Source organism: Macaca thibetana, chromosome 7 (genome assembly GCF_024542745.1).
Source record: "Macaca thibetana thibetana isolate TM-01 chromosome 7, ASM2454274v1, whole genome shotgun sequence".
NCBI lineage: Eukaryota > Metazoa > Chordata > Mammalia > Primates > Cercopithecidae > Macaca > Macaca thibetana.
Genome location: NC_065584.1, coordinates 141005381 through 141025211, shown reverse-complemented (window position 1 = coordinate 141025211; position 19831 = coordinate 141005381). Strand labels below are relative to the sequence as shown.

The 19831-nt window shown below is 35.1% G+C and overlaps 2 protein-coding genes across 12 annotated transcripts in view; one reads left to right on the top strand and one right to left on the bottom strand.

Moving 5' to 3' along the window:
- The window catches only part of TCF12 (transcription factor 12), an 884529-nt gene that overhangs the window by 603764 nt on the left and 260934 nt on the right, over nt 1-19831 (bottom strand). The gene's annotated exons all lie outside the window — the stretch shown is intronic.
- The window catches only part of ZNF280D (zinc finger protein 280D), a 99256-nt gene that overhangs the window by 47368 nt on the left and 32057 nt on the right, over nt 1-19831 (top strand). For all 11 annotated transcript variants that reach the window (XM_050796779.1, XM_050796784.1, XM_050796783.1 and 8 more), the window contains 6 exons: nt 2671-2828; nt 3809-3909; nt 4664-4810; nt 12428-12562; nt 14376-14683; nt 14826-14966. In XM_050796779.1, coding sequence (XP_050652736.1) covers nt 2671-2828; nt 3809-3909; nt 4664-4810; nt 12428-12562; nt 14376-14683; nt 14826-14966 — 990 coding nt within the window. The remainder of the gene's footprint in view (nt 1-2670; nt 2829-3808; nt 3910-4663; nt 4811-12427; nt 12563-14375; nt 14684-14825; nt 14967-19831) is intronic.

The window sequence follows — 19831 nt, the reverse complement described above, 5'->3', positions numbered from 1 at the left end:
GTTAGATAAGGGTTTTTCTGTCACTTTACTATAAAAATTTTCAAATATTAAGCAAAGTTTTGAAAATTTCACATTGGACCCTTGTACACTTAACTACCTTGATTCTACCAGTAACATTTTACTATATTTGCTTTATTATGTATCTCTTCATCCTTCTTAGAACTATCTGATTTTTTTGGTGCATTTCAAAGTGATCTGCAATATGTTTGTGCATGTGTGTACAAGCATATACATATACGTATGCCTTTTGTGTTCTTGTTAACTGTCATCTGTAATTAGCATTTCAAAGCACCTGTAGTTACTTCTGAGTTCAGCATTTATTTGTTTTCCTGTGAGTTCTTTGGTCCAAAAAGAAGCATATATTAAAATCCTGAAATACACTGTGATATACACCTATAACAGTTATTAGTGGTTTCTTTATGATAGTGCTTTATAATTTTCAAAGTTTTTTAACTTATTTTATATGAGTTTTCTTATTTACCTCCTTTTATCAAGTTTTAAGGGCCATCAATAGCTAATGGTTGCAGTAGTTTCACAAAAGGGAAAGTGTATTTTGAGATAAAACACTGAAACAGTGTTGCAGTAGAACTCTACCACCTATTTCTGATGTCATGCCAACATCAGGAAATCATGTTAGCAAATAGGGTAAAATGCAAAGCAATGTGGTTCACTGACTTAATTTCTTGTACTGAAATATGAGGTTATAAGTTATTTCAGCAGTATTTTTTTGACCTTTCCTTTAAGATTAGCCCATTTAATATCAAACATGAAAATGAGGCTGGGCATGGTGGTTCATGCCTGTAATCCCAGCACTTTGGGAGGCTGAGGCAGGACGATCGCTTTAGCAAAGGAGTTCGAGACCAGCCTGGGGAACATGGTGAAACCTCATCTCTACAAAAATTACAAAAGTTTGCTCTGCGTGGTCACACGTACCTGTAGTCCCAGCTACTTGGGGAGCGCTGAGGTGGGAGGATCGCTTGAGTCTGGGAGGTTGAGGCTGCGGTGAGCTGTAATCGTGCCTCTGCACTCCAGCCTGGGCAACAGCCCAGGACAGTCTCAAAAAGAAAATGAAAAATTCATTTTTTTGGTAATTTTTTATGAAGACTAGCTACATATGCCTAGATTTTCATAATATTTACAGATTTTAAGAAAATTGTATCTGATAATATCCAGGAATTGAGTATTTTAAAAAATACCGATCTTTTATTAAATGTAACCTTAATGGTAAACACCTCATGAACAAAGAAGTTAAATGTGTTATATAATATTTTACTTTAACAGTAAAAACTGGGAAGGCAACTTGATATTTATAGAGAATGATGAGAAATTGATAGGTCAACATTTCATTTCTATTCTCTGCCATGTCAACATATTGTGGTATGGTGTTTCTTTCCTATATTGAGTGTCACTAAAAATATTTAGATTTATCTTGTTCTGTGAACGTCCTTGCAAGAGGTTTTGCTATTTCCCTCATTTCTGTTGGTTTGAGAGGTACGAGCTCCTGATGGGAACTCATATAACTGGGAAAAAGCGAATTGGAACCAGGGAACATTTTATGTTACTAGACTTTAAGCGCCGAAAGCTGTGAGCTGAAAGTTTAATGGCTCATTATCTTTACTCTATATGTAAATATTTAACCAATACCAGGATTTTCTGTAAGCATTTGTAGAGCTGTTTTTAAAACCAAAGGAGCAAAAGATATTTCAAGGTGTACCATAGCCCGTTCTAAAGAGAAGTAGTGCTGTAAATTTGTGAAAAGAGGTGTATATTATAACCTTCATGATGATTGCTATCCAGATTGATGACATTTTCACTTAGTTTCAAGATAATTTCTTTTAGGGATTCAAAGTGAATAATTGTTAACAGTTAACCTAGTCTAAAAATTATTGTTTTTATTGAATAACTTTACTCTCAAATTCAGCAAAAAGCTTTAGTAAGCTCTTTTAAATATATTGCCATTTGTATTGCACCTTCTGCCATTGAAGGTCATAGTTCTTGCTCATAAGAAGCCTTTTAAGGAAGCTGAAGTAGCGGTATGTAAAACTGAAAAATGTATGTTGCCTACAAAGGGCACTGTCTGCAGGTTAAGATGAACAGTCTGTGCTAACAGTAAACCAGTATCATTAAATAAAACAAAAGGTTCTTGTAATTGTAGGCATTAAAACTGCTATTACATGTATTTAGAAACCAAGATACAAGTAAAAATACCAGTAATTTGTCATTTAAGCAGCTGGAATCTACTGCATATTTTCAAGGCCTTAAAAGATTTCCTCCTGACTCTGTAGCTGCCTTTGGTGATAGGGTTTCCTTTCTTTTAGTATTTCATTTTAAAATGTAAATAGGATTTCAAGTATGGATCAGGAACCTGCTCTTTTATCTAAAAAAATTTTTAAAATAATCTGAAATGATTAAGAGTTATATCAAATTGGTGATCTTTCAGATTAATTACATGAATGAATTATTTTAAAGTAAAGATTAAAAAGATGTTTACTTAGCCACTTAACGAAAGTGATTATTTAAAAGTGTATACTTTCCTAGACAACTTTAAGACTTTTGAGAGTTTGAGTAATAACATCTATATTTTTAAGATTTAGGTTCAGATTATTGTTTGTGAGATATCCTTTTTGTTTTTAAATCTCAAGTTTTGCACCTGTTGACAACCATTTATAGGTTTATGAACCACATGAAACACCATTTGGAACTTGAGAAGCAGAGCAGTGAGAGCTGGGAAAACCATACCACCTGCCAGCACTGCTACCGTCAGTTTCCCACACCATTTCAGTTGCAGTGCCACATTGAAAGTACACATACCCCCCATGAATTTTCTAGTAAGTTACCAAAACATTTAAATATTCCATATTATTGATTTCAACAATATAAATTGTGAGAAAACCTTAAGTCTGTTAGAAAAATGAGAATAAGAAACAGACTTTGGAATTTGAGGGCACAATTGAAAGGCCAAGTTTTAACTGTGATAAACTTTTAAATAGAATTGGTTATTAATATTAAAGTGCCTCTTACAAATGATTCAGTATGGTAATTTCCTTGACATAACCTATGCATTATATGCTGGGGACTAAATTAGAAGCCTAGTATCATAGTTTTAAAATATGAAATAAGTGCTCTTCATTTAAACTTTAATAGGAAAGGGAACTACAGTTGTAGTTAAAAATCACAGGCCGGGTGCAGTGGCTCATGCCTGTAATCCCAGCACTCTGGGAGGCCAATGTGGGCAGATCACTTGAGGCCAGGAGTTCGAGACCAGCCTAGCCAACATGGCAAAACCCCGTCTCTACTAAAAATACAAAAATTAGCCAGGCATGGTGGTGCTGCATGCCTGTAATCCCAGCTACTTGGGAAGCTGAGGCAGGAGAATCACTTGAACCTGGGAAACGGAGGTTGCAGTGAGCCGAGATTGCGCCATTACACTCCAACCTGAGTGACAGAGCAAGACACTGTCTCCAAAAAAAAAAAGAAAAGAAAATTACAGATGTTGGAGCAAGATAGCTTGGTTTTAAATCCTAGATCTGCCTCTTAATATAGCTACAAGATTTTAGCCAAGTTACTTAATACTTGACTAATGCAGATAATAGAAATACCTTCTTTATAGGGTTGTTAATAGAAGTTGAGTTAATGTAGGTGAGGTGATGTGAGTGCTTAGAACTATTCTTTGCACATAGTTAACAAGCTATTTAACTGTTCACAACTGTCCCTACTGCTACTGTTATTGTTGTTGGTATATATGTATAAAATGAATTTTTATATTAATATCTTAAATATTGTAATACTGTTTTTCTCCCACATTTAGCTATTTGTAAAATCTGTGAATTGTCATTTGAAACAGAACATGTTCTTTTACAACACATGAAGGACAATCATAAACCTGGTGAAATGCCATATGTCTGCCAGGTACACATACATTTTATTGTTTTCTTACATGTTTGGTTTGTTTGTTGTTTCGGTTATAAAATTTAAGCCTATTAGACCAGCGGTCAGCAAACTTATGCATAACTTGGCATAACTTATACATTATATGAGGGGTAGGCAGCAAGCTGGGTTTGGTCCACAGGCTTTTGTTTGCTCACCTCTGTACTGGACAAGGATGAGCCCTGTTGTATGTAGAAAAACAAACATATGGGCTTACTGTGCTATATAGGGAAGAATGTAGGCATACAAGGGAAATACAAAGTGCTGTTAGATACAAAGAACCCTACCAAATGCTTTGGCAGAAGTATTTTTCCAAAGAAGAAGAATTTGAAGGAAGAAGAAAGCAAGGAAAAGATAAATTGCCATTGCCATAAACCTGGAGGTTAACAATCCAAAGGAGAATGCTGTTTCATGTAGCAGAAAAACATTTTATAGGGCAAGAGGTGCCAAAGCTTGAAACTTCAAGTCAAGACAGAAGGTGACAGACAAAAAGATTTGATAAAGAGAAGGAGATCTAGTTGTCTTTTGAGATGTATCCCTTAACTTTGAAAGCTACATTTAATGTCTCAAAGATGGTCTTTTGGTGTTGCCTGAGTGAGATTCTTGGTTGCAAAGGCATCAGAGCTAGATTAGTAGCATATAATGTTCTCCTGACAAATTATCCATCGTTGTTACTTTGTAATTGCATATCAGTTACAAATTTTCAAGTTAAACTAAGCCTTCTTTCTGTTTTTAGGTTTGTAATTATAGATCATCATCATTTTGTGATGTAGAAACTCATTTTAGAACATCCCATGAAAATACGAAGAACTTGCTATGCCCGTTTTGCCTCAAAGTTATTAAAATTGCAACACCATATATGCATCATTATATGAAGCATCAGGTGAGATTTACCAGTTCTTATTTGTTTATGTTGTCTTAGTGAAAAAACTGATTATGACTTGGAGAATCTTTAGATTTGTTCTTCAAGAAAAGCAGAGTTGTTCCAAATGACACTATTAATTTACACTTCATGTTGAATTGCTTGTGAAACTTCCACTTCTTTTCCTTACTTCCTTTCTGGTGATGGTGTGGGTCATAAATTATGAAAATTCTGAAAGATAGCTAGGAATAGGAAGCCTAGGATTGAGAGAAAATAGAAAAAGTGAGTGGAATATCCAAAAGATTGAATATTTCAGGGTCTAAAGGTAGATATGAGAATGATTTTGAAGGGAGTTATCAGGACAAGGGGAAAAATGAGTTTGAACTGAGGAAGAAAAGATTGAGGATTTATAATCTTATTTTTCCTTTTGCTCTTCAAACTTTATTTCCACTTTCTAACCTCTTATCATTATGAGAAGACATGTTGTCATTGACCTGGAGTTGTCTTTTATAGTTGTGTGACCATGGGAATAGTAATGACACTTACTGATCAATGTATGAACTCTGGCAGAGAACCGTATTTAGATCATCACTTGTTCCCTGGATGGCTTCCACCAGTTTTGCTATATAATTTTGGAACTCAATATTAGTGCTTGTACCCCTCCCTTGAATTCTGATATTATGCTTATTGGCTCCTTTCCTGAAGCAATTAAACCATCTTTTATTTGGGCTAAAAATTTTGATGCAGCACTAGTCTTGTTCTTGAGTGCTTGAAAGAACAGCAGTGCCTTTGCCAAAATTAGTAGCCAATGGATTTACTGAATCTGATCATGTAATCAAATTTTGCCAACTCACTACAAAGCTCAATGCATTCTCTTATTATTGATAAAATTGACATGCCAATTTATTCAGCATTGGTGCTCACTTTGCTGTCATTTTCAGTTGTTAGTTAATCATGAAATTGACTTGCTGTTTTTAGTTGGAGAAGATCATGAAAGTAGAATTTCCAGATCAATTTGGGATCGTCTGTGTTGTGACTGGGATGCCACACATCCTTGAGAGTTTCTGGCAAGATCTTTTCTAGGGTTTCTCCAACAGTATTCCATCAGGTGTTAATAGATATTTTCCCCCAAATCGTCACTGGTCAATAAATTTATTAAATGCCTGGATTTCTAAAATCAAGCAGTTTCGTTTTTTTTTAAAACAGGACTTCTCAGAGCTTTTAATATGCCAGTGGACATTGTAAATCTCCAAGAAAGGATATAGTATGTGTCATTCCCCAAACTTATTTGACCATTGACTTCTTTTTTAGCGTAGTATCTATTAATATTTTTTGATGAACAGAGTTTGGGAAACACTATTCTTGATACCCTGTATTTCATCTTTGGACTTTAATTTTGAAAGGGAGAATGAGATATAAAGCAGTAGCTCTAGTTCATGATGGGGCTTTTAAACATGATATTTCCCAGGTGCTTTGCCAAACTATAGAGTGAAATAGAGATGTGGGAAGAATAATAACTATGGTAGAGATTTGGGGACCTGCTATGTGGGCTGTGGGATTTATAAGCAAGTTGTTACGCCCTGAGTTGTATGTTTTAACTTGCCATGGCTGCCAATTTTCTTTTTTGTTTGGAGTGCCTGGGAGGTAGATAGCCAGCAGTAAAGAGGGGGCAGTCTATTAATAAGAACAGTCATCGGGCATCCTTGAAGGTATTTACAATTTGTGTAATTATTTACAAGGCTGGAAAACCATAGCTGAGTGGGATTATAAACTTGTAGTTGAGATGACATTATTACGAAAGTATTAGACAATCAGAGTAGTTGACTCCATGCCTCATTTTATTGTCTTTGAAGAACTCAGTTGTAAGTTTTTTTTAAAGATTATCTTACTACGTCTTTAGTGATTTTAGAGTTAATAACCCAGTTTGTGTGACTTTTAAGAAATGTTGATAGCAATTCCAGATGTGTTAAATACTCTCATTAGAGCTTTAATAAAACAAGCAGTTAACATACACTAATTACTTACCTTATGGGAGCAGCTGGTACTTTACATGCATTTTCTTATTTAATCCTCTCAACCACTAGATGTATATTATTATTTCAGTTTTATAGATGAGGAGACAGAGGTTTAGAGAAAGTCACTTGCCTAATGTCACATTGTCTAATAAAGCCAGAGTCAAAATTTGACTTCAGCATCCAAGCTTTTACTGCTCTACCAGAGTTGGATTTCACATTGGCATTAGGTCTAAAGGTAGGAATTACATATAGTAAGAATTACCTATAAATCTCTCAAGTATCCCAAACAATATAGTGTACTTATAAAAGAATTTAATACAGATATTTATTTCTTAATGCTTGGAATAGATCACTGTTTCTTTTGTTGAACATAGTGTTATAAAAAAAGTACTCTATCTTCATCACCCTTAATGCATTGAAATGCATGCATGCATAAAAGAGTTGTAAAGGCGTGAGTCCAACTGAGGGACTAGTAGATTAATATATTCTACCTCAGGACTCTGGACAAACATTCGTTGAATGAAAAGGCAGATATTTTGAACTAAATTGTACATGCTACTCATGCATTTTCTCTGTTAGTCTCTTTCTTTCTGCCTCACTATTCATTTAAGAAATATTTACTGAGTGCCTTCGTATGTGCCAGGGGTTGCTTTAGGTATCATATAGCAGTGAACAAAAGCAAGTTTGTGCCCTCTGGAATTTACATTATAGTAGAGAAAGATAATGCATTTGTGTATGTGTGTGTTAGAATGTATATGCTGGCAGTAAGTACTGTGGGAGGAAAATGTGGAAGATGAGGAGTGCTAAAGATTGGGGTGGTAGGAGTAGAGTAGAGGTCAAAAAAGGGTGTTGTATAAACGCTGTTCAAACATGGCCCTCTCTGAAAGATATAAAGGAGTAAGCCCTGTGAATTACCTGGGAAAGGTAACGTTATATAGGGTTGAAGTGAGTATATACCTAGGATGCTCAAAGAATAGCAAGGAGGCCAGTGTGGCTGGAGTAGAGTAAATTAATAGGAGGAAGAATAATAGGAGATGAGGTTATAGCAATAGAATGCAGACCAATTCATGTGGAGCTTTGTAAGCCACAGCCAAGACTTTGGAAAGCCACTAGACATTTTTAAGCATGTAAAAGATGTGCCATGTTTTTATTACTGGCAGCTATGGAAAGAAAAGTCCATAAGGAATAAAGGATATTAGGGGGAGAAGATAGAAAGTTTTTACAGCAGTCCAGGTAAGTGGCTTGGGCCAGTATGGTAGCAATGGTTGAATGAGGTAATGAGAAGTGGAAAGATTATGAATGGTTTTGAAGGTAGAGCTGACAGGTTTTACTAATGTGTTTGACAATGGATGTAAGAGAAAGAGATTAAATTTTTTGTCTTGAGCAGTTGCAAGAATGGAATTTTAATATACTGAGATATGAGGAAGACTGAATAAGGAACAGATTTTTTTGGAGGAAGGGGACAGGGATAAAGGAAGGAAATATTGAGTTCAATTTGGTTCAGGTTGATTTGGGAAGCATATTAGACATCAAGCAGTAATGTTAAGTAGGCAGTTGCATAGATGGTATTTAAAAACCATGACACTGGATGATATAACCTACTGAGTGGTTATAGATAGAGAAAAGATTTCTGGGAACGCAACTGTAGTGAACTTTTTACCTGCTCTATTGTTTTGCTATGTATTTCTTGGTCTTTCTCTTCTTCCTTGAGCACATATAAGCGAATTTGTTTAAATTGCCTGTACCTATAATGTAATCCGGTGTATCACACTTGTCAAATAGTCTTAAGAGCCCAGGAGGTTGAGGCTGTAGTGAGCCAAGACTGCACCACTGCATTCCAGCCTGGCTGAGAGAGTGAGACCTTGTGTTAAAAAAAAAAAAAAAAGTCTTAAGATGCAGCTATTAATAGAATTGTAACACATATTTATATATTGCTTTGAATTTTATAAAGAACTTTCATTTATGAAGTGCTTGCTGCATGCCAGTAACTGTGCTAGGTACTTCCCTATATATTACTTCATTTGATTTTTAGAAATAATTGGTTGTGCAAAAAAACAAAAAACAAACAAAAAAACCACACACACAAAACTTCAAGCCAATATCCTTGATGAACCTCGACGCAAAAATCTTCACCAAAATACTGGCAAACTGAATCCAGCAGCACATCAAAAAGTTTATCCACCATGATCAAGTAGGCTTTATCCCTAGGATGGAAGGTTGGTTCAACATATGCAAATCAATAAATGTGACTCATCACAAACAAAACTAAAGACAAAAACCGCATGACTATCTCAATAGATGCAGAAAAGGCTTTCGATAAAATTCAGTATCCTTCATGTTAAAAACTCTCAATAAACTAGGTATTGAAGGAACATACCTCAAAACAATAAAAGCCATATATAACAAACTCACAGCCAATAGCATACTGAATGGGCAAAAGCTAGAAGCATTCCCCTTGAAAACCAGCACAAGACAAGGATGCCCTCTCTCACCACTCCTATTCAACATAGTATTGGAAGTTCTGACCAGGGCAGTCAGGCAAGAGAAAGAAATAATGCGTATTCAAATAGGAAGAGAGGAAGTCAAACTATCTTTGTTTGCTAATGACATGATCCTATATCTGGAAAACCCCATCATCTCAGCCCAAAAGCTTCTTAAGCTGATAAGCAACTTCAGCAACGTCCCAAGATACAAAATCAATGTGCAAAAATCACTAGCTTTTCTATATACCAATAACAGGCAAGCCAAGAGCCAAATCATGAATGAACTCCCATTCACAATTGCCAGAAAAAGAATGAAATACCTAGGAATACAGTTAACAAGGGAAGGGAATGATCCCTGCCATGACAATTATTATACAAATCACTGCTCAAAGAAATCAGAGATGACACAAACAAATGGAAAAACATTCCATGCTCATGCATAGGAAGAATCAATATCATGAAAATGGCCATACTGCCCAAAGTAATTTATAGATTCAATGCTATTCCCATTAAACTACCATGGACATGCTTCACAGAACTAGGAAAAACCATTTCAAAATTCATACGGAACCAAAAATAGCCCAAATAGCCAAGGCAATCCTAAGCAAAAAGAACAAAGCTGGAGGCATCACACTACCTGATTTCAAGCTATACTACAGGGCTATAGTAACCAAAACAGCTTGGTACTGGTATAAGAACAGACCCATAGAACAGTGGAATAGAATAGTGAACCCAGAAATAAAACCACACACCTACAACCATCTGATCTTCAACAAACCTGACAAACACAAGCAATGATTCCCTATTCAATAAATGGTCCTTGGAAAACTGGCTGGCCATAGGCAGAAAATTAAAACTGGACCCTTTCCTTACATAATATACCAAAATTAACCCAAGATGGATTAAAGACTTAAATGTAAAACCTAAAACTCTAAAAACCCTAGAAGAAACCTAGGCAATACCATTCAGGACATAGGCATGGGCAAAGATTTCATGATGAAGATGCCAAAAGCAATTGCAACAAAAGCAAAAATTGACAAATGGGATCTAATTAAAGAGCTTGTGCACAGCAAAAGTAAGCAGACAGCTTACAGAATGGGAGAACATTTTTGCAAACTATGCATCTGACAAAGGTCTAATATCTAGCATCTATAAGGAACTTAAACAGATTTACAAGAAAGAAACCAACCCCATTAGAAAGTGGGCAAAGGATATGAACAGACACTCTCAAAAGAAGACATACATGTGGCCAACAATGATATGAAAAAAAACTCAACATCACTGATCATTAGAGGAATGCAAATCAAAACCACGGTGAGATACCATCTCACACCCGTCAGAATGGCTATCGTTAAAAGATCAAAACGTAATAGATGCTGGCAAGGTTGTGGAGAAAAGGAGTGCTTTTATACTGTTGCTGGGAGTGTAAATTAACCATTGTGGAAGATAGTGTGGTGATTCCTTGAAGACCTAGAGACAGAAATACCATTCCACACAGCAATCCCATTGCTGCATATATACCCAAAAGAATATAAATCGTTCTGTTAAGACACATGCACACATATGTTCTTTTTAGCACTATTCACAATAGCAAAGACATGCAATCAATCTATATGCCCATCAATGGTGGACTGGATGAAAAAATGTGGTACATATACACCATGAACTACTGTGCAGCCATAAAAAGGAATGAGATCATGTCCTTTGCAGGGACATGGATGGAGCTGGAGGCCATTATCCTTAGCAAACTAATGCAGGAACAGAAAAACAAATACCACGTTTCTCATTTATAAGTGGGAGCTAAATGATGAGAACACAAGACACATAGAGGGGAACAACACATACTTTGGCCTACCAGAGGGCAGAGGGTGGGAGGAGAGAGAGAATCAGGAAAAATAACTAATGAATACCTGGATGATGAAATAATCTATACAAAAAGCCTCCAGCTTACACGTTTACCTGTGTATCAAACCTGTGTAACAAACCTGTACATCCTGCACATGTTTCCTGAGCTTAAAAGTTAAATAAATAAATAAACAAACAAACAGTTAGTTGTATTTAATGGACATGGTGATGTATCTGGCAGAGATACAGCTTTAGAGAAGGCATTCCTTTATATGTTGTATAATTGTGTGTGTGTATATGTGTGTGTATATATGTAAAACTACATATAACTACAAAGGAGTGATTTCTCTAAATCCATTACACATATATATATATATAAAATATATAAAATATATTAATGAGGGTAAAAGTTGCAGTTGATAATCTGTAATAGAAGGAATACTGGATCAGGGGTCTGGTAATGTCACTAACTAGCTATGGGGAAATGCCTTAGAATTTTTTCGGGTCCCATTTCCCATCTGTAGAATAATGACAGGACTGGGTTTGAGGAGGGAGTCAGTCAAGGGGTTCTCAATCAGTAAGTTCAGTTGTTCTGTTTTATGCCTCTTCATCCACATTGTCTAATGTAGTAGCTACTAGCCACATATGGCTTTTTAGATTTAAATTAATTAAAATTAAACAGTATTAAAAATGTACTTCCTTAGTCACAGTAGCTACATTTCAGGTGCTCAATAACCACATGTGGCTAGTGGCTACTGTGTTTGACAGTACAGCTCTAGAATATTTCTTTATCATAGGAGATATTATTGGACAGCATTGGTTTATATAACCATTTCTATAAACTTCTTTGAAATGTCTGGTTAGATTTATTTGGTTTTAGAGAGTTTAACTTATTTTACCAACTTTTCAACCAACTAGAAATAGCAAAAATTAGAAATAATTTACTTTTTCTAGGATGAAAACGTAGTACATCTCATTTTCACAGTATCATGTGTTTACTTCAAGTTTATAATTGAGATTTCTCACCACACTTAATAGAAGTTTTATTAGAACCTATTGATAGAACTTTCATGTACAGTTCCTACATAGTAGCAAACACTTTTGAAACCCAAATACTAATGTAATGACTTTTTAAAAATGAGGCATTTTGGTATTATTTATGATAGGAGATGTTAAACTGCAAGTTTTTACATTATTTAGGTATCATTAAAATTAAGCCAGAGCAGTTTCAGGACACAGGATTTGTAGTTGTTGAAATTATTTTCCCCCCTTTTTCTGTTTTCTTTTCTAAACAGAAAAAAGGAATACATCGTTGTACAAAATGCAGGCTGCAGTTTTTGACATGCAAGGAGAAAATGGATCATAAGACTCAACACCATCGAACATTTATAAAACCTAAACAACTAGAAGGGTTGCCTCCTGGAACAAAAGTGAGTTAATATATTGTATTTTAACATTTTGTATGATAATAGAAATTAACTCCTGCCCAGCTTTATCTATTGAATATATTTTTAAATGACTTTAGATTTTTGCTCAGACTTTAATTTTAGGGTTTAATTTTATGCGTAGAAAGAAAAACTTCTAACCATTGTTTTGAGTTCAATGATAGCTGTTGGGTTAGAGTAGTAGTCCTTTCTAAAAAGTACAACTCAATTAACTTTTCCTGGGTCAGTGGGTTGTTTCAATATTCTATAGGCTTTTTTTGAGCTTTCAGTTGAAAGTATATGTTGACTTTCGTTGCTAAACTATAAGATGCTTGAGATCAGGAATCATGTTTTATTTATCTTTGTGTCCCCAGCATCAGGTATAGTGCCTAGAGTGCCATAGGTTCTCAGATGTTTGTTGCAGTTGTTATTACTGAGTTTACTCTGAGAAGCAAGTTCTGCTGGATAGCGTTGTGTTTTAAGTGAGCAAACACATGTCTGACTGCATACTGATGATTGTAATTTACTTTTCCCTTTTTGCCTTATATACATCTGTTTTCTCTGACTTCTTTATATACAGTCAGCTCTTGAATATTTGCTCCAGTGGAGGGAAACAGAGGCATGGATAATCCAAAGTGAATAATCCCCAAAACATTTATTTTTGGCTTTGGGTACTTACCTTTGAATGTGGGTATGTCTGTTATTTGAATTAACTAAAACAATATAAAGCCATGCTCTGAAGACATGATAGCAAGAGAAGCTATCCAGCATCCTTCCCTGCAATCCATTCATTCCATGTTGGGACTAGACATGCAGAACACTAATGTAAGCAGTGCAGTCCTCTCTCATTTTTTCCCTTATTAATAATAATAATATTAATGATAATGATACTAAATGTTTTTATAGCACCTTAGAATTAGACTTTCAGTGTACTTTTTCATACATTTTATTGTCTAATTCATACCACAATCCACGGAGGTTAATAAGGCAGGTATTACCCCATGTCATAGATGTGAAGAAGCATAGAGAGGATAAGTTCCTTGTTCAAGGTCACGTGGCTAGGAAGGCCTTTTGATTCCTGGTCCAGTGCTATTATATGTTACCCAAGCACATGTATGTCATAGGACTTCCTTATTGACTGTTCCTCAAATACAGGAGGGTATAGTCAAATGATTAACCAGAATGTTGGTAGGCACTGTGTTTTTCATTGTCAACCAACAGATAAAATTAAACGTTTTCTCATTCTGAATACTAAATGATGAACTTTGTATTAGTTTACTTTAAGAAAATTCTAAATCTTATTTAGCCCTCTATGCAGTATAATAACTTGATGTAACTCCTCCTATAACATTTGTAAGCATAAATCTTGGGCACTGAGCCCCTGGAAAGAGGAGATCACATTTACTGTAGATCTGTTTCTTTTATAGTTGTTAAAGGGTAATTTAGGCCTTTCTAGAATTATTTTTCAGGCTTGAGATTTAAATTTTGAGCTCTATGTTTGTGAATTTCTTAAAGTTAAGTCAGGGCATAAAACTAGCTATGGAATGTGCTCTTTGTATATTCATATAATTTGTATTAACTCCTAATTATTCACTGATAACTGTGTTAACATATAACTGATAGCAATACAAGATGTAATATTACAACTTAATATCATTTAATGGTTTGAACATCTAGAATAAATGGGAGACTTACCTGATTATAGTTTATATGTGCTTTTTTCAAAATTCTTGATTTTTAACTATTTTTGGTACCATGATATTTTAATATTAATGTAATGATTAATCTTTTAAAGCAAATCTTCTCTTTATTTTTGTAGGTTACTATTCGAGCTTCAGTTGGACCTCTGCAATCAGGAGCTTCACCTGCACCTTCCATTAGTGCAAGTGCTTCTACCCTTCAGCTTTCACCTCCAAGGACTAAAAATATAACTGCTAAAAATCCTGCAAAATTTAATACAAGTAAACCTAATACAATCAAATCCAACGCAAGTAAACCTAATACAAGTAAGCCTAATGGAAGTAAATCTAAATACAAACCAAAAATCTCTAATATGCAAAAGAAACAAAGCACATTGGCTAGTAGCAATAAAAAAAGTAAAGTCAATACAGCATTGAGGAATTTAAGGTAATCTTTTATTCCTGATATACAATATAATTTAAACTTAAGTATAAAAACTTGTACTTTAGTTAACAGAACATTAATAAGGCTCTTCCTTATTATTTTTGTTTTAAAATATATTTTTATCATTTTTTTATTTCTCCCTAAGGTATCGTCGGGGCATTCACAAGTGCATTGAGTGTTGTTCCGAAATAAAAGATTTTGCAAACCACTTTCCTACGTACGTCCACTGTAGTTTTTGCAGATACAACACTAGCTGTAGCAAAGCCTATGTAAATCATATGATGAGGTAAGATGAATTAAATGTGTAAATTACCAATGAAAATTATAGTTCAGCAAGTTTCTGTTTTGAAAACGAAGTTATCTATTAGAAGCCAAGGAGCCTATTAGAAGCTCCTCTTCAAGGAGTTGAAAGGATCTAACAGTAAGGAACTTTTAGGGTATTGCCTGGTCCTATTTCTCAGCATAGTAACTAGAAATTATGGGACTAAAATTGTAAGAAAAATTAAGCTAATGAAATTGGAATAGGTTTGTTAGAGAAATAGTTTTTCTTTTTCACTTTTTTGAGATGGAGTCTCACTGTGTTGCCCAGGCTGGAATGCAGTGGCATCATCTCAGCTCACTGAAACCTCCACCTCCCGGGTTCAAGCAGTTCTCCTGCCTCAGCCTCCTGAGTAGCTGGGACAACAGGTGTGTACCACCATGCCTGGCTAATTTTTGGATTTTTAGTAGAGACAGGGTTTCACCATGCTGGCTAGGCTGGTCTCAAGCTCCTGACCTCAAGTGATCTGCCCGCCTTGGCCTCCCAAAGTGCTGGGATTACAGGCATGAGCCATTGCACCCGGCTGGGAAATAGTTTTTCCATGAACGTTTTTATTGCCCTATTGGTGTTTATTTTCCAACAGAATTTTAAATTTTTAAATATATTAACTGGATAAATATTTGTAAAATCATAAGTGTCATCCTCTTTAAAGCAGTCACTTTGAGAGACTTTAAGATTTTCAGTGGAGTCTGTTTCTCTTTCTGTATTCCAACTGTCTTTTTATCCATCTGTCAGGCCATCTATACTTGCATCCATTCAGTGAAAATGAGGCACCGTTCTGGTCATGATGCCACTTTTGGAATTCTTTTTCATTAATTCATTCAACTTAGATTATTTGAGTACTTACCATTTACACTATGTTAGGAAAAGCCTTCAGAGTCTGCGTTACTTTCATTTAGATCTCACTGGGGGAATACTTTATTCCTTCAGAATGGGTCTGTATTTTTTTTTTTAAGTAGGCAAAAATTGTTTAGATATAAATCTGAGAGTTTGCTTATTCAAAGTAAGTTTGTTCAATTTTTTAAAAATTAGGATTAATGTATTATAAGTGACTTTCTTGCGGATTACACATGACTTCTCTGTTACTTGCTGGTCATTATCAACTACTGCTTTCGAGGATTCTCCTACCGTTCTTGGTGGCTTCAGCACTTCTCTCAGTTTTTCCACATCTTGATGATTGGCCTGACCTCATGGTATCTTGCTTCTTTAGTGCCAGAATTTCACATCAACTTTTAAGTTCATATATTGTCTTTTTTTTTTTTTTTCTTGAAACTACAGTACCATTTAAATCTCTTCCTATAAACTGTGCATTCCTTTTGGATTTCCATTACCCCATGATGTTCAGGGCTTTGACTCCTTTTTGCAGCCTAGTAGCACCCATCTAATTTTGTGTCAACCTCACTCTCAGGATCATCTGTTCTGATTGCGGCTTTTTGTCCTAGAATCCTTTACATTTTTAGTCATGCTCACTTGGCATAAAGGCCAAGGTAAGATTTGAACCTCTTCCCTTTTGAACTTTTTCTGTGCTCACTTCTAAACTATCAAACGGTCCTTGATTTAATCAACTCTGATTTCAAAAACTTTAATTCTGATTAGGTCTTATTTTTTCTTTTAAAAGACCTCTTTATTTTTACCTTCAACATTTGTTTAATCCTTCTTCAGTACCCTAAAGATTTTATTTTAGTTTCTCAGTTGTTAACCTGGCCTATTAGTCAATTGTAGGTCATCCTTTTTATTTTTCCTAAAATTAACTCTTGCAACCCCACATATTTGTCCTGTTACCTTCAATCAGATATTAATCTTAAAAATCTAACATGTCCCACTTCCCCATTAACTGTCCTTTCTCCCCCAGTTCACCGACCATATTCAGTTAACTTGGATCTTCATCTCTTTTTCTCTATATGGTTCCTTCTGCTTACAAACATTTTCAGGTATTTAAAAAATTTTTTGAAAGAGGACAATTTGTCCCAACTACTTATTTTCCTTATTTCTTGTCTTCCTTTTTACTATTAACATTTGTAAAAGGTGTTTGCTACCAGCTTTATTGTGATTCATTTACCCTTTGAGTATTTCCCCCACCTACCAACTAACATTCCCCTTTTAAAGATTATCTATTATGAACATATCACCATATTTACTCACTGTTTTTCATTCTTACTCCTCTGTGACTTCTTTAGAGTATTTGACATTGGTGTCACTCACTTTTTAAAACTTAATTTGTTTAATTTTCCTGACAGCCATGTGAAATTAATTAATTTAAAAAATTTTATAGAGACTAGCTCATACTTGTGGAGTACATGTGATATTTTGTTACAAGCATACAATATGTAATAAACCCAGAATAATCATCACTTCTAATGTTTATCATTTCTTCATTTCTTCTTTTTATTTTTTTGAGATGGGGTCTCACTCTGTCACCCCAGAGTGCTAGGTGGTGCAGTCAAAGCTCACTGCACCCTCAAACTCCTGGGCTCAAGTGATCCTCTTGCGTTACCCTCCTGAGTAGCTATATAGGTGTGTGCCACCATGCCCATCATTTCTTTGTGATGGGAACATTCAAAATATACTCTTCTAATTATTTTGCAGTATACAGGAAATTTTTGTTCATTGTCATCACACCCAGCTCTTAGTGTCATATGGAACTAAAAGCTTCCATTGCCACTCTTAGGGTTTGGTAGGTCTTTTTGTCTTTTTCTCAACTTCACTGGTACCCTTGCTTCCCTCATTGCATTAGGTGCATCCCACTGAATGGCAGACTCTTCTCTGCAGTGTTGATTCTTGTTAGAAGCTTGAGGTTTTTATATATAGAAGCCTAATTTTCTCCAAAGCACGAGAACCTTTAATTCCTATCCCGTACTAACTCTGTAGCCTCTCAATTGGTCTTTTTCCCTCTGGTCTCATACCTGCCCCAATCCATCCCTGTAAGTTGGTTAATCTTCCACAGAGTATAGTTTCTTCCATATTAATTTTCTTTCTTTTTTCCTTTTTTTTTTTTTTTTTTTTTTTTTTGAGAAAGGGTCTCACTCCAACCCAGGCTGGAGTGCAGTGGCTCCATCACAGTTCACTGCAGCCTCAACCTTCTGGGCTCAGGTGATCCTCCCACCTCAGCATCTCGAGTAGCTGGGACTTACAGGCATGCACTACTATGCCCAGATCATTTTTCTGTGGAGATGGGATTCCCCCCCGCCGCCCCCGCTGCTGCGCCAGGCCACATGTTTGTTTTCTACAGTGACTTCTGTATTCCTTGTTAGTTCCCAGAATGCCCTGTTCTTTCCTCTCAGTTTACCTTCTTTTTTCAAGTGTCTGATCACCACAACCATTACTTTCTTTGAATAATTGTGTACTATTCATCTATTTTGCCTTTTTTTTTTTTTTTTAGAGACAGAGTCTTGCTCTGTCATCTCTCACCCAGGTGATCCACCTGCCTCAGCCTCCCAAAGTTTTGGATTACAGGCGTGAGCCACTGCGCCTGGCCCTATTTTGCCTTTTATTGTATTTACTTGTGTTTGCATTATCTTCTTGAAAAGAAGGGGGTCTTTGTATTTATCATACCACCTAGCACATTACAAACTGAAGATGATAGTCATCATTTGTTTTAATTATAAAAGGTCCTAAATAAAATCTCAAAAGAAGGTGTTCAAAAATCTTGAAGCAGTTGAAGTATTGTTGGAGTAAGATCCTTTCAAAGAAAAGCATCATTAAATGTGTAATTTTTAATTTTTTTAAGCAGCATTTTTTAGGTTCAGTTGTTTAAATTATTGTGCCTTATTTGCTTATAGCTTTTAGGTAGTAATAGAAATTATCTGAAAAAATGCACATAAATTACTCTATAATACTGCTATTATTCCTCAAAATGATGTATAAGAAGCATTTTTTTTTTACATAAAAGAGAATTAAGTTAACATACATAAGTAGTATCTCTTTTTTGTAGCAGAGTTTTATTTCAACCAGGTTCATGTATTTCATTATGTACCTACTAGGAAGGTATTTAATAAAATTTGCTAAGAAGTATGGCAAGCTGGGGGTGAAGAATCAAACAAGTCTGGATTTGAATCCAACCTTCACTGTGTATGTGTGGAACTTTGAACAAGTTACTTAATCTGACTCTCAGATTGTGTTTCTTGAAAAGAAAGTTACTGTGATTATTAGAAAAACTGTATTAAAGTGCTTAATAACAATTTGCACTTAGGAGATATTCAAATAATGATAGCTATTAATTTCTAAGTTATCATTATTAGGATTGGGGGAGTCCTTGATTGTAATTTTCACAATTTAGAAGGGGAAATAAATTTACCTAGCTTAATGTGATAACCAAATGACTATGAAAGTACAAAGGAGGTAAAGATGAAATCTTTAAACAAGAAGTAAGGGAAGATTTTCTGTAAATTTCACTTAGGCTTTGAGGGATGATATTTAAAATTTCCAAGGAAAAAGAAAGCTGGTATAAAAATCTGTTTCTTATGCAGTAGGTAAGACAGAGTACTGAATTTTAAAAAGATCTACTTGACTTCATTATAAATTTTACATAAATTTATTGACACTAAATGATAATCATAGGACTAGTTAGACTATTATGATAACATCATAACTGGTCTTCTGCCTACAGTTTTCCCTCTTTTTTCCAGTTCCTCCTTTCTTTTACCATAGGCAAATCTGGGCAGGTCATTCTTTGGCCTAAAATCCTTTCCTAACATTGATAGAATGAAGTTCAGATTTTCTGGACAATATAATACCTTTCCATATCAAATTCCTAACTACTTTTCAACTCCTTCAACTCCTTTTATTCTCTTGAAAATCCTTCTGTATCTCCAGTTACTCTTTGCTTTGCCCAG